This window comes from Hevea brasiliensis, chromosome 1 (assembly GCF_030052815.1).
Source record: "Hevea brasiliensis isolate MT/VB/25A 57/8 chromosome 1, ASM3005281v1, whole genome shotgun sequence".
Lineage (NCBI taxonomy): Eukaryota > Viridiplantae > Streptophyta > Magnoliopsida > Malpighiales > Euphorbiaceae > Hevea > Hevea brasiliensis.
This window is the reverse complement of record NC_079493.1, coordinates 3,621,638-3,635,202: the sequence shown is the minus strand read 5'-3', so window position 1 is coordinate 3,635,202 and position 13,565 is coordinate 3,621,638. Positions and strand designations below refer to the sequence as shown.

Below are 13,565 nucleotides of genomic sequence, written 5' to 3'. Positions count from 1 at the left end.
AAGGTAGAAAATAACACAAACGTGACAAAACTATGGAAACAAAGACAGATGCAAGAAAGACTCCAATATACCCTAAGATTAGTAGTGTTGAGTGTTAACTCACTACTAAGCCCTGAATATGTTCATATTTTCTTAAAAACACTAGAAAACACAAGGCTTTGAAGAACCTTCAAGGCTGAAGCACAAGGAAGATAAAAGAAGGAGAAAGGAAAAAAAAAGAACACAACACAATAGATGACCAACCTGTTTTGAAGAGAGCCTAAGCTCTGATACCAAATGATATGGTTTCTCCCCTTAGTAGCTGATTCCACTAAGAAGAAAGACCAAAGGACCGTCTTTAAAACAAGCCAAGAAACTCCCTTGAACCTTAAACCCTTCACCTTTGAAGATGGAGAACTGAAAAGTAATTCACAAAAAAGGCAGCCAAGAACAAGACCAATTCACCTATGCTGATAAACAATCTTGAACATATAATAAAACTTAACAAATCAAGACAAGAATTTGCTAAGAAAAATGGAGAGAGTTCTAAGAAGAACTTTGAAGCAAAGCTCCAGCAATTTTGCTAAAAAAATTACCATATGAATTCTAACTAAAATGAAACAAAGAAGGCAGAAATATGGGTTAGGGTATTCTGCCAAGACATCTCAACAACCATGGGACATGTGCATGTCTTGGTTAATACACCAATATCTCCTAAAAATAGATACAAGGTTTAAACATTAATAGAAAGGTCAGGTTTAGAAGGCTACAGATGAAAGACAATCTAAAAAGAGATGTTTTGTCTTGAAGTTGAAAGTAGTAACTTTGCTTTTCCTATAAATGATTAAAGCATGGCTGGAGCTCGTGGGCAAAGTTTTGGCTTCCAATCTTTGCAAAATGGACAAAAGCATATTCAAAAGGTTGGTGGAGACGAGCTGTCAATTGTGCTATCACCTAAGCACTCCACCTAGACGCCACATCAAATGTCAACTAGGATGGACTTGTATGCCACCATGGACAGATGTCACTTGGTCTCTTGGCTCCTCAAATATGCTAAGGAATGTACAGCAAGGTTGGTTTTCCTCCTTCAAGTCCAAACCGAATGCTTGCAATAGGTTGGACTTAGTGATGTGCTTATGTACCAAGTCTTGAAGCTTCTTAGCCATTGCTCTAGTTATTGGCTCTTGGTATAGAATTGGTGCAATCAGTTCCTCATCAAAGTCAGTAGCTGCTGAGATTATAATGTCAATAGAAGTTACATTTATACTAGGAAAAGCTGCTATTTCGTCTTTGTGCATGAAACTATTCAGGTGGAAGAATACATTTTTTTCTTGTTGTGCTTGCATGACACTGTAATTGATGATTGTCTGCCGTCTTCTATTTTCTATTTTGTTGCTAAGTATTATTTATTGTCCTTTCCTTGCAGGAGTTTATGTCATGATGTCAGGGCTAGATTTGGAGAGACTTGTTTTGGCTGCTGGGCCTCTGCGTATCATGCAGGCATGTCTTGATGTTTCGACAAAGAGAACAGTTTGGCCGTCCAATTGGGGAATTTCAGTTTATACAGGTTCATTTCCATTATTGACGCAAAAATTTCTGGTGTTTACCGTTTGATATTTTTGTGGAATCTTAGCCCTTACTCCATTAATTAGTTGGCAATTACAGGGGAAGATTGCTGACATGTATACTTCTTTACAGTCTTCAAGGAATATGGTTATGTTAACCAAACACGTTGTTCTTTGTAATTTTAATTTTTACAAGGTGCTGTTAATTGTTCTGTTTTCTTAGGTGATATGTTTATTCTGTTGCAAGGGACTGTGACAATGGGAAAGTTGACCCAAAGGTGATGATGCTCCTTTTCACGCTTGTGTCTAGATAAATTTTTTCTGGTTTTTGGTTTCTTTGCTTAGTGTTATTTGCAGTTTTGGACCTCCTACACTCTTTGTCTTGTGCTCCCTTTGTCAAATGTGTTTCATGGAGAAAAGGTCCATGATAAAATTATTTTGCTCTTTTCTCTTGTGAAATTTGTTTGCCAGAAGGATCAAAATCCTTATGACTTTTCACTTACTGCATTTTTGCTATCATGGTATCTGTCAGTGAGATATATTGGAGACGCTAGATGTTTGCTCTTTGTGTGTGTGTGTGTGTGTATACTCTCCAATATCCTTTTGTTTTTATGTATTTTCTTTTCTTTAACCGTCCATTTGTGTATTTTTGAATAAATGCAAAGTGGATTCCCACCTTCTCTCTCTCTCTCTCTCTCCTTATTCACTACTTTTAAGCATTGAACATTTGATCACCAGTTTTTCTCTTTCCTGTCTTTCTATTCTTAACCCCATTGTGTTTATGTTGGATTGTTTATCTTATATAGGTAGATGCCCACCTCCTATCTCTCCCTTCCTGTTCACTACTTTTTAAGTGTTGAATGTTCGATCCCCAGTTTCTCTTTCCTATTTTTTTCCCCTTAACCCCATTATGTTGATATTGGGTTGCTTAATATCTTATTTAGCTGCATAAGATGCTTTGTCTTAACCATGTAATTACTTCTGTGTATATAATTGCTCAGGTTTGTGCTGGGGTGATACTCTGTGCAGCTGAAAGGGCAATCCATGTTGCTTTGCAGGTAAAAAACAAAATCGAAGCACTTATATATATGTGAATTACAGAATTTTGTGTCCGGATGAATATCGTGTTCCTTTCTTACTTTGAGCCTTTCCTCTCTTTCCTTTTTGGTTGTCAAGAAATGACAATGAAAACATTCAAGGAAAATTTTAAAGTCATAGCAAACAATACATGTCAATTATGCCTAGCCACATAAATTCTTTGATTTCCTCATGTTTTGTGTGGTGCCGTTTTGCCACCAGCCTTGGCCAAAACTGCTATCTTCATGCTTTTTATTCTTGTCCACGTGGTATATTCCTGAGATTTTACAGAAATGAGTCATTCTGCTGCTTCTCTTCATATTTTGACCTGGGGCTAATAGCATGCAGTCACGCACCACACACCCCGGATTTTAAATTATTAACGTATTTATGTGCCCATATTCAACTTTGCAGGCTATACAATGTTTAGGTGGTAATGGCCACGTAAACGAGTACTCAACTGCCTGCCTTCTTCCGGATGCCAAACTGTATTAAATTGGGGCAGGGACTAGTGAAATCAGAAGAATGATAATTGGTCGTGAACTCTTTAAGCAATGAGAGGAACATGCACAGTGTGTTGCTGTTTGAAGCATCCTGCCACAGTCAAGTAAATGATTTTTTTTACTCATTTTGAAATGCGAGTCTCTTACAGCACTGGGAAAGGACTACTGATATACGCGATTCTAAGAATAAAATTTACCAGTTTTCAATTAGTGCAAAAAATGAACATTTTATATTTCATTTTCATGAAAATTTCTTCTCTTAGCGTTCATTTTCATTATTCCAAGGAGTTTCAAAAAATTCAAGCATCTTAAGGATATGTAGAGGCAGGAAAGTTTTGGATGAGAACCCTAGCTGCTTGTTCCATTGATGAGAAGGCATCGGAGAAACCATCAAACCAGGAAAGCAAGCGTCAACCCAGTTCTAGCTGTACTGGCTATTTGCTTACTTGACAGTTGTCCTGACAAAAATATGGGATATCAAAATGGGAAAAGTACAGCCAACAAACTGAAGTTGTCATTTTGTCATGGATATCAAAACGTATGCTGAGCCAGGATGCACATTGGTTCCCAATGCTCAAGGCTGCAGCTCTTTAGCTCTATACGTTATGCTTGGATAAGTTTCCAGTTTCACTGGAGTTGCTTAAGTCATCGAGTCCTGCCTTAACCAGGTATCTTAAAAGTGTGTTGAATCATATGCATCAATGTTGATACACATGCAATTCAATCTTTTGCCTCATTTGCTAACGAAGGCGAAAACTTTGGAAGAATAATACTACTTTTTTATGGTGATGCATACAATTAACAGGAAGAAGGAAGTGACTTCAAACCATTCACACACTTCATTATCTGATGCCACAAAAGGCAGGCAAAGCAGCTTCTTAGCATCAATCTGTTACATTGATAAAGACAATCATTGAACTTGGAACTCAAATGATAGAAGATACATAACTAGGTTCAGGTTTTAATAGCAAGTTGCACAAGCACAGCAAGCATAGTACTTACAACATATACGAATTTAAAACCCTTATTACTGTGGAGAAAAATCTGGCTGGCCTACTGATGAAGACTTTGATGCCTCCATTACAACATAAGCTTGATCCAAACAGCTTTGAGTATCATCACCAATGGTCATCTTCTCCACTTCTTCTTGGGTATAAATATGGATCTTGGATACCACATTACAGAACTCACTGTTTACGAGAAAAAAGAACTCACTGTAAGGAGCATTTAGCTAAGAGTCCTGACTGGCAGGTACTATTGTTTTTCATTTTAATACAGGGGAAATATGCACTAATCTACTGATGATCTAAAAGATTCAGCTTCAAATGGTGATCACAATACAGCCATTTAATCCTACAAATGGAGCACCTTGCTATAAAAAGTTGGAATTCAACATGCAAACATAAAAGAAAAATGCCCAGTTATTTTTTTCTGTAACACATCCTATATCTGGTACACGCATTTTTTCGCATGCTAGCTGCCTAGCTTTTTAACAAAGCTACTATCACACTAGAACATACAGGAAGGCTCGCTATTATTGATATGGAATATGAGGTATATTGCATGCACATCAATTTTGTAATGCACTGGATAGCGGATACCAGAAGATTTCATTACAGAGAGTCAGAGACACTTACTGCCATGGATCATCCCCAACAACCATTACATCATTCTCGCTGTCAGTATACAAGATCCGCCATCCTTTGTTAGGATCTCTTAGAAGGCCTTCCATGCTAAATAGCCGCTCCAGTTCACCCAACAGGTCACTGTAGCCATTCAGTCTTGAGAGATCAATAGCTCTTCCAACCAAGCTGCCTTGCTTATGAACCTTCAACAAACTTATGTAAGCAAGTAGGAAACAAAGTGAAAAGGCAAGTCAATGTCTAGCATTGCTTCTAATGCAGCTTACCTTTGTGCAACTCCGCTTACCAGAGTTTTGCGAGTTTGGATTAGTTGCTTCAACAGTCAACGAAAACCCAAACAGCTTGCAGCTACTAGCAGTCCCATTAAAAGAGTTATCCTTTTGATTCATTAAATTTACACCTAAAGCTGGTGGAGCAGAAATAGTTTCCTGTGACTTGTGGTCATTCAGTTGATTTGACTTTCCAGCTTCATCCCTAGCAGTCTGAATAGAAGATGCACCGAATTGGAAATTTTCTCTTGGGAAGTTAGCAGTGTAAGAGCGCATTCTAGGATCTTGGCCAGTTTTATACAAATCACCATAAGGAAAATACATATTTTGCATGCTTTCTGCTGCTAGTGGATAGAAATTGGGTCTTGGTGCTTGATATATGTCAAAAGGACCACATCCAAGATTGGTTTTGCCCCAAGCACCCAGGTTGAAATCACTTTTTCCAGTCAGTGATCTCATTGGGCATATTTCTTGACCTTGCAAGACCTTCGGAAACCTATTAGATTCCGCAAAGCCTGTGTAAGTGGTTGAGCGAGCCCTTGTTATCTCGCCATTATTAGCTTTTTCTCTTCCAGTTGACACAAGATTTTGATGAGCTGAATTTTGCATCTCAAAATCTGGTGGGCGGTTTAAAGTGTCACATCCATACAAGGGTGACATGAAACCTACATTTTCTTGACCTTGCAAGACCTTAGAGGATCTTCCAGACTCCTCAAAGTCTAAAAACCCACCCCCTCCTGCAAAAACATAAAACAGATTTCAGACCTGCACAAATTAGTAAGCTTAAGAAGTGGGACAAATATTGTACCAGTTATGGGGTTATCAGGTGGGGTTGCTGACAGACCAGTCCGCAGTTTCTTCAGTCTTGGGGAAGACTGAACGCTCAAGGGGGGGAGCGAAACAGAAGGATCAATCTCCCACGGAGAAACTCGTTCTTGATGATCACCACCAATATCTTCATCCCACCTCACCTGTTCAATGGCACATCAAAGATCTCTATATTAATCACTAAGTCACATCTCACATGAAGATCAGAAAAAAACAAGTCCACCATCCTACTTTTTCATTCAACTACAAATATGAAGAAATACTCTCCAGAATTATCATATTTTACATTTCTATACCGAATATCTGACTATTTACAAATTATTATCTTGCACAGTATCCCAATTTTCATGAAAAAAAAAGAATGCAAATTATGCAAGCAGCTAATTGGATTATAGTAGAGAACATTATTTGCTTCAGTAATTCTGTCAATCATTTGACAACATGAAAACCAATGCTGTTTTCACAGAATGTTCTTGAATTAAGTCCAATGCTGCTTCATAAAGAAACAATGATGTGGTGTTCAAGGAGCGAAACAGGTAACCATCTAACAGTAACAACATTATTGTTATATAATAGTAAACATTCATCATTGAGTTGAGGAGGAGAGAGAGAAATATAAGGATTACAGAGCAAACAGGTCTGGCCTATTATATAAGCAAGAGATTGATACATTCATGCAGGGATGGATCCAAAAATTCTTGTTAGTGGGGGCAACATATAGGCATATAAATACACATTGTCACTCATATATGCATTCAACTAATAAGTTTATTTCAATTAATAACAAATTAATTAATTTTAGGGATCTAAAATATGAACTATCCAAACTTTAATGGGAATAAGAGAAAATTATTTAATGGAGAAAAAAATTGCGAGGCACATCTTCGAGTGTGGTGACAAATTAATACCTTCAAATATGGGGCAATGTTAGAATTTTACACAGAAAAATTATTTTCTGAAAGGAAATTTGAGGGCAGTGTGGGCAAGTGCCCCCATTGCCCCCCTACTGGATCTGTCCCCGCATTCATGTTCAAGGCAGAAGAACAAGCAAAGGCATGCTTACATCACATTGAAATAAATGGAAAACAGAATTATCTACATATTAATATTCAGTGATGAGTAAAGCAAGATTAAAAAACTTACCATTAAGCACCTCCATTTTGAGTTAGGCCATCTATAAGGATCCAAGTCACTTATTTCAGTAATTACACCACTGCACCTGCAGAACATAGAAAATCCATCATGTTAAAAGATAATCACTGCAGGGACATGAATTAGTTTTGCTGTAATACTAAATTGCGTAACCTTCTTTCTGGAGAATCATCCATTTCAAATCTCATCTTGAATCGTGTCCCAATGCACACTGGATTCATGATGCTTTTCATATACTTTTTATAGGGTACAACAAACTCTGCATTACTGGCCCTGCATTTGAGTAACAGTATATGCCTCATTAGGGGGCAAAAAAAGCAAATAGATTTACAAGAATTTAAGAGAAAACTATATCCCTGTCAAATATCTATGAATAATAGCTATTACTGATAGCATAATAGATAACACCAAATAAGAAGTGCTATCTGAACCATCCCAGGAATCCTCAATTTGAATCTGAAATGGCACTTACCATTAAATCCTTTCACTACCCTGAAACCTAAAATTTGTACATTAAGAAAAAGTCACTTTTTTTAATAGTACTACAGACTTGATATTCTCTGAATAATTTTGTATGCACATAAATGCATATGCACTTTAAACTCTTTTATGTGCATGCATGAGCTCCTACAAGTAAACTGCATTCATAGCACTTCCAACCAAATCTATTTCCTGCAACTATTTGTAAGACTAGAATAGGGAATCCTCTAAGATGTTCAACAACCCAGCAGAAATTCTGTCAACAATAGTGAATCCTCTAAAATATTCTCCGACCAATTTCGTATGCACATAAATTGAACGAGCACTTTAAATTGTTTTTATGCGCATGCATGAGTGAATCTATGCCTCAAGAATTCATGTGGTTTACATTTTTAAAACTCCTAGTAGAATTAGCCTGCATCCATTGCACTTCCAACCAAATCTATTTCATGCAACTTTGAATAAGACTAGATTATTGAATCCTCAAAGATGTTCAACAGTCCAACAGAAATGCTTTCAACAATTGGCCAAGTTTTGCCTGCTTATGTGTAAGATAGCACTATAATTGGCACAATTAAGATAAGAGAAAAAGAAAGACAACACAATAACTAAGCCTTAATCCCAAACTAATTGGGGTCAAGTATATGACTCCTTTTTTGCTATTCAACTTTGTTTAAAACCAATTCCACACCGATATTCAAAAATTTGAATAAATAACAACACCTTTAACAATTTTGCAGCTTTATGTGCTGAGAATAAAGGATAGTTTCACTACAGCAAATTGTTTATTAGGTAGTAAGTCAAAATTTGTTTAATATTCATAATTAAGCACTTATTTAGCTCAAATTGTTCATAGGTGCTGCATGTTAACCATTGTGTGATATTTGATCCAGCCACTAATGTTACTCTATAATAAAACACAATGCTTATATCGCAAACTTTATAAGCCTGTCTAGGGGCACTATAGACTCCAAATCATAGTTACCTGGAATGCAGAACGTCTTGGATCATGGTACAGGCATGGATACACAATTCACCAATTAGCTAAATATAGGGTACGCAAGGGGTAGACTTAATCGGTACGTTAGTACATGAATTCAGTGCGCGATACATGAATTATATTAATTCAATTCGTGATATATAAATTACAATTAATTAGTATAATTTCGATTCTAAAAACAACCAATAAAATAATTTCTTTTTTTCATAATTTTTAAATTTTATGATGTATATATTTTACAAGATTAATATTAGTAAAAGCAATTTTCAAAAATCTATTTTTTTTATAATATACTATTAAATTTTTTTATCAATAAAATTTTAAAAAACAATAGTATTTTAAATAGAATGAGCTTTTAATTGACATTTAATGGGCCTTATAATTTAGGGCTTAATGGTATGTATAATGCATTCTAATTATTTAATGAGTCTTATTAGATTTAATAGCATGTGAAACCAGCAACCCATATTCACTAGCTGGAGTCCAGATGAGCAATTTATAGTAACAAAAAACCTGATTCCAAAGTTGTAGGCACTCTAAATCTCAAAGTCAGTTTCACTACATGAGGTGGAATAATAAAAATGATAATATTATTTAAAATAACGTCATCATTGAAGCATGCTAAGGAACACCTGAAACTTTCCAGTATAATTCCTCCAATATGCACCTTACAAACTTCTTTATATCTCAACAATAATTCAAACACACATTTGCCTATTGCATCCTGCACAGTTGCCTCATTATTCTCATCTCTACTCTCTACTAAACATTCAGGATCACTTTTAAGAATCTCTCAGTTCAGACCACCCTGGCATGCTTATGTATTCCACAGACCATGAGAAGAGTAAACAAAATGGCTACTTTACTAGTAGTTCAATAGAGTTGAATATCTAAATAAGAAAGTGTAGTATTTAAATAGGTAATTCTCCTTGGCCTTAATCAGTCAGTATGTTTATTTTACAATATATACAGAGGGTCTTGCTGCTTACCCTACAAATTTAATTGAAAAGGATTGTATTCTCATAACACATCAGGAAAAACTGTTATATGGTCAGGTCCTAGTGAACATTGTATCATGACAATAAAGTACAAATAAATATATAAATATCATTTAAGGACATGTATGAGGGGGCGGTTACAAGTGTAAGAATAGTGGGAGAGGATATTGACAAATTCTCCATAACATATGTTTGCATCAAGGATCAACTTTGAGTTTGTATCCGTTTACCTCATTTATGAATGAGCTAACCAATCATATTCAAGATAATATTTTAGCATGCATGTTATTTGTAGATGATGTTGTCTTAGTGGATGAAAATAGTGAAATAGTTAATAAAAAATTGGAGTTGTGGGAAAAACTATTGAGAATCAGGATTTTTAGCTTAAGTAGAAGTAAGACCGAATATATGCATTGCAAGTTCCGCTCTTGTAGAATAAATAGAGGGAAATTCGATTGGATGGAGTTTTAGTGCCAAAATGTAACTAATTCAAGTATCAAGTTCTATCATCCAAAAGAACGGAGTAATAGACAAAAATGTAACTCATAGGATCAAAATAGGATGATGAAATGTAGGAGTGCAACGGGTGTACTATGCAATCATAGGATCCCTTACAAAGTGAAAGATAAGTTCTATAGAACTGTGATTAGGCTAGCTATGTTATATGAGAATGAACAATAGATAATATTATGAATAAGCATATCAACCAGAGAGTGCATATAGTATTCATTAGAGATAAAATAAGAAAGGGTCAATTAAGATGATTTGATCATATCTAATGTAGAGCACTGAACACCCCAATACGAAAATGTAATAAGTTAGTGGTGAAAGGAGTGGAAAGGGAAATGGGAGACCCAAAATGACATGGAGAGAAGTAGTATCAAAAGATTTACATTTTTTAGATATTGATCTGGAATTGGTTTCAACCAGAGTTGATGAAAAGGGATCTATACGGCTGACCCAACTAGTTTGAGATCAAAATTTAATTGTTGTTGTATTGAAGAGCCCATGCTTTTTAAGCAAAGATTTAATAACAGTAACAAAATGACAGGACTAAGTGAAAGATTAATAACATCCAAGTTTTGATACTAGTGATACCTTGGACTGTACAAAACGTTAAACATCTTGTTGGTGGATATTGCATTAGCCACTAGAGAAAGAATACTGGGATATGAATTCTGCTTGCCAATAGCTGAATCAGGAAGACCATTTCTTGGTCGAACAGCTCTTCTAATCCCCAATCTCAGCTCTCCATTTTCACCCCTACAAAGACCACAAGAAAACGGATTATGAGTATTATATGACCAAATGGTTGAAACCCCTAGCGACATTTATACAACAAACGAAGTTGGACTCTTTTCTTCAATAATTTGCTTCACAAGTCATATCCTCAGGAATATTTTTCTATGTTTTTTCATTTGGTACAACAAGAATTTTTCTTAGTCCTTCCAGCACTGCTGCATTTTTTTGGGATTTTTCTTAATGCTGCAAGTGCTTCCATTCATCAAATTTTGTAGCTAAATACTCCATTTCCTTTTTAATGAATTTTTTTTCTTATAGGCAAAATTGGAAAATTTTTATAAGGGAAATTTTCCCTGAAATTCAAGTAAGGTATAAAAATGTATTTCAGAATCATTATCCACATGCATACCTCAGAAATAGCACAGCATCCCCTGAAACAAGATTCTTTTGACTCACAAAAATACTCCACCCTGTAGTAAGCAGATGCCGTCTCGGTTGACCTAAAAAGCAATAAACGTTAAACACTATCAATATTTCCCTCAATTGAACCTAACCCAATATTCTATTAAGATTTACCTCTATATATATGTCGAAATCTCCACTCTACTCCATGCAGGTCTTTGGCCACAAGCTCTTGAGACGGTCTCTGCTGTTTGTAATCCTATAGATAAAGAAATATCACCACATTCCCAACAAATTCTAACTAAAGATACCCAATTAGTCTATCAAGTAATATTAGAGTAATTAAAGGCAGAAAAATCATACCAAAGGAGGGAAACAGTCTTCGGCAGCTCTACGGGGAACGGAGAACCCTCCATGGGTGCTAGTATCAGAAGCCGTGAGTGTTTTGCAAAACATATGAGGGGTTGATTTTGCTGGTAATCCACCCCCACCTTCTTCATCCACTCCTAAATCTTCAAGACCTTTGCCTTCTAAATTCTGTCCTACCAACTACAGAATTCCCCAGAAAATGACGCCGTCAACTTCAAAATATAAAATTTGAGCTACCTCTTAGAGTGAGACTATAAGGTAAAGAGAAAAAAACAATAAATTCATTAAGACCTAAAAGGATACAGTACCTACGCCCCAAAAAGAATGCAATTTTCCTTGCATAATACAATTAAATAGAACATAAAACCCCAGATGAAGAAGGAAAGGAAATGAGCTATAACGTCAATTCCAAGATGATACCTCTGGTTGAGGAAGCAAAGTAAGCTGAGTGTATACCTCATCATTATCTTTGTTGGCCTGGTTCAGATTAGAATTAGTAAAGCAAAAAAGCAGAGGCAAGCTAGAAAGAATCAAATAATGGAAAGTTATGACCTTGCAAGAAAGCTAATAGAAAGAATGCAGAGAAAATTAAGAAAACCCAGTTTACTACTTACAAGGAGTTGCACATTTACAACTTTGCAAAAGATTTGTGGCTGGAGATCAAAGGTGGGCATTTCCGTAGGAGAGATAGGAGCGGAAGAGGCAACCTGTTCCAGGTGGCCTTGAGGAAAGTAGACCACCACATTCCCTTTCTTGGGCAGTGAAGTGAGAGGGCCAGCACAAGCATGCCAAAGCTCCAAGTAAATTGAAGAGGACGCTGGAGATGGAGATGAATTAGAAGAACATGAAGAAGAGGAAGAGTCCCCATTAGTACAAAATGCATACTTCTCCGCCTCAGTCACTGCATGATTCAGATCAATTTCCATGAAAACCCACCCAGTGTTGTTTATCTTAGCTTAGTACTGGGCTTTAAAAATCAAGTACAACCCCATAACCAACCCCAAAAAGGCAAAACTATCAAGAAATTAAAAAAAAAAAAAAAAAAAAGAGTAGGGGCAGGAAAATAATCAAGTGGAAAAGAAGGGTACCAACAGAGCTAAGAGAAAACCATAGAAAATTGGAAATGAGGTCAAATCATGCAAGAAACTCATATTTTTGAAGGGTACCTATAAAGCTAAATACAGGAGAGTAGTGCAAGAAGATTAATAGAAAGCAACAAGAAGGTCATGTTTAGAAAGGATACCCACACAAAGCTAAAAAATGGAGAACGAAAGAAGAAAGAAAAGGGTATCAAATAATAACAAGAAATTCAAAGTATGATTCCTCCCCCATTTGCAGGCACTGAGAAGAGGGAGCAGAAACAGCAGACATAGACAATTGCATAGGAAGCACAGAAAACAAAATACAGAAAAAGCCAATGTGGTGGTGGCTTTTGGACTTGGACTGTTGAGGGAAGGAGAGAGAGAGAGAGAGAGAGAGAGTTGGGTGGAGGGGACAGGCTAGACAGTACATAACCCACACTCTTCCCTACCCTCCTCACTATCTCTCAGTTGCTTTCCTTGCCTTAGCTTTATATCTTTTTCTTTATTTTTTTTATTATTATTATTAGAATTAATCTCCTTTTTCTTTAATTCTTTAATTAATTTTCCCAGTGAAATTGCATGAGGGTTCTCCGCCAAGACAAATGGGGGGGTTTTCATTCAATGAAACCCTCAAATGTTTTTGGCTTCAAAAGAAACAATGAGATAACAACAACCCAACAATGCTGAATCCATAAAAAAAACCATATAAAATATCTAAAACCCATTAATAATCAAATTAATCTAATTCTTTACACAGAGTAAGGTTCTTCAATGGTCCAAAAGAAAGGACCAATTCTTGTAGGGTAACGGTCTTCCAGTTAAGTTTCATTCATGGATTAGAGTTTAGAGGCATCAGCATTCAGCAACCAGACAGAGGAATGCCCCAGTTGAGAGAGAGAGAGAGAGCGAGAAATAGAATTGTCAACAGAGAGTTGGGCCCCTGAGGAGTTTGGCAGCAACTATCATGGGACTCGGC

At 36.2% G+C, this 13,565-nt stretch overlaps 1 protein-coding gene and 1 long non-coding RNA gene across 3 annotated transcripts; one reads left to right on the top strand and one right to left on the bottom strand.

Moving 5' to 3' along the window:
• The first annotated feature begins 1,064 nt into the window (after positions 1–1,064).
• Positions 1,065–3,615, top strand: LOC131168961 (uncharacterized). Its single transcript, XR_009147116.1, has 4 exons — positions 1,065–1,546; positions 1,768–1,822; positions 2,546–2,602; positions 3,036–3,615. It is a non-coding gene; the product is annotated as an uncharacterized LOC131168961 (long non-coding RNA).
• Positions 3,616–3,940: 325 nt separating this feature from the next.
• On the bottom strand, positions 3,941–13,046 carry LOC110667322 (auxin response factor 4). 2 transcript variants are annotated; one of them, XM_021828128.2, is made up of 13 exons: positions 12,122–13,046; positions 11,928–11,984; positions 11,502–11,687; positions 11,313–11,397; positions 11,146–11,236; positions 10,593–10,757; positions 7,170–7,289; positions 7,008–7,083; positions 5,845–6,007; positions 5,034–5,773; positions 4,762–4,952; positions 4,127–4,314; positions 3,941–4,013 (listed from the first exon to the last, which is right to left on the bottom strand). In XM_021828128.2, the coding sequence occupies exons 1-12, from the start codon at positions 12,431–12,433 to the stop codon at positions 4,152–4,154; spliced, it is 2,349 nt and encodes a 782-aa protein (XP_021683820.2). In that variant the 5' UTR covers positions 12,434–13,046; the 3' UTR covers positions 3,941–4,013; positions 4,127–4,151. The 2 variants fall into 2 exon arrangements, with proteins under 2 accessions (XP_021683820.2, XP_021683821.2); XM_021828129.2 differs by having other exon boundaries at positions 3,941–4,314.
• Between the last annotated feature and the right edge of the window lie 519 nt (positions 13,047–13,565).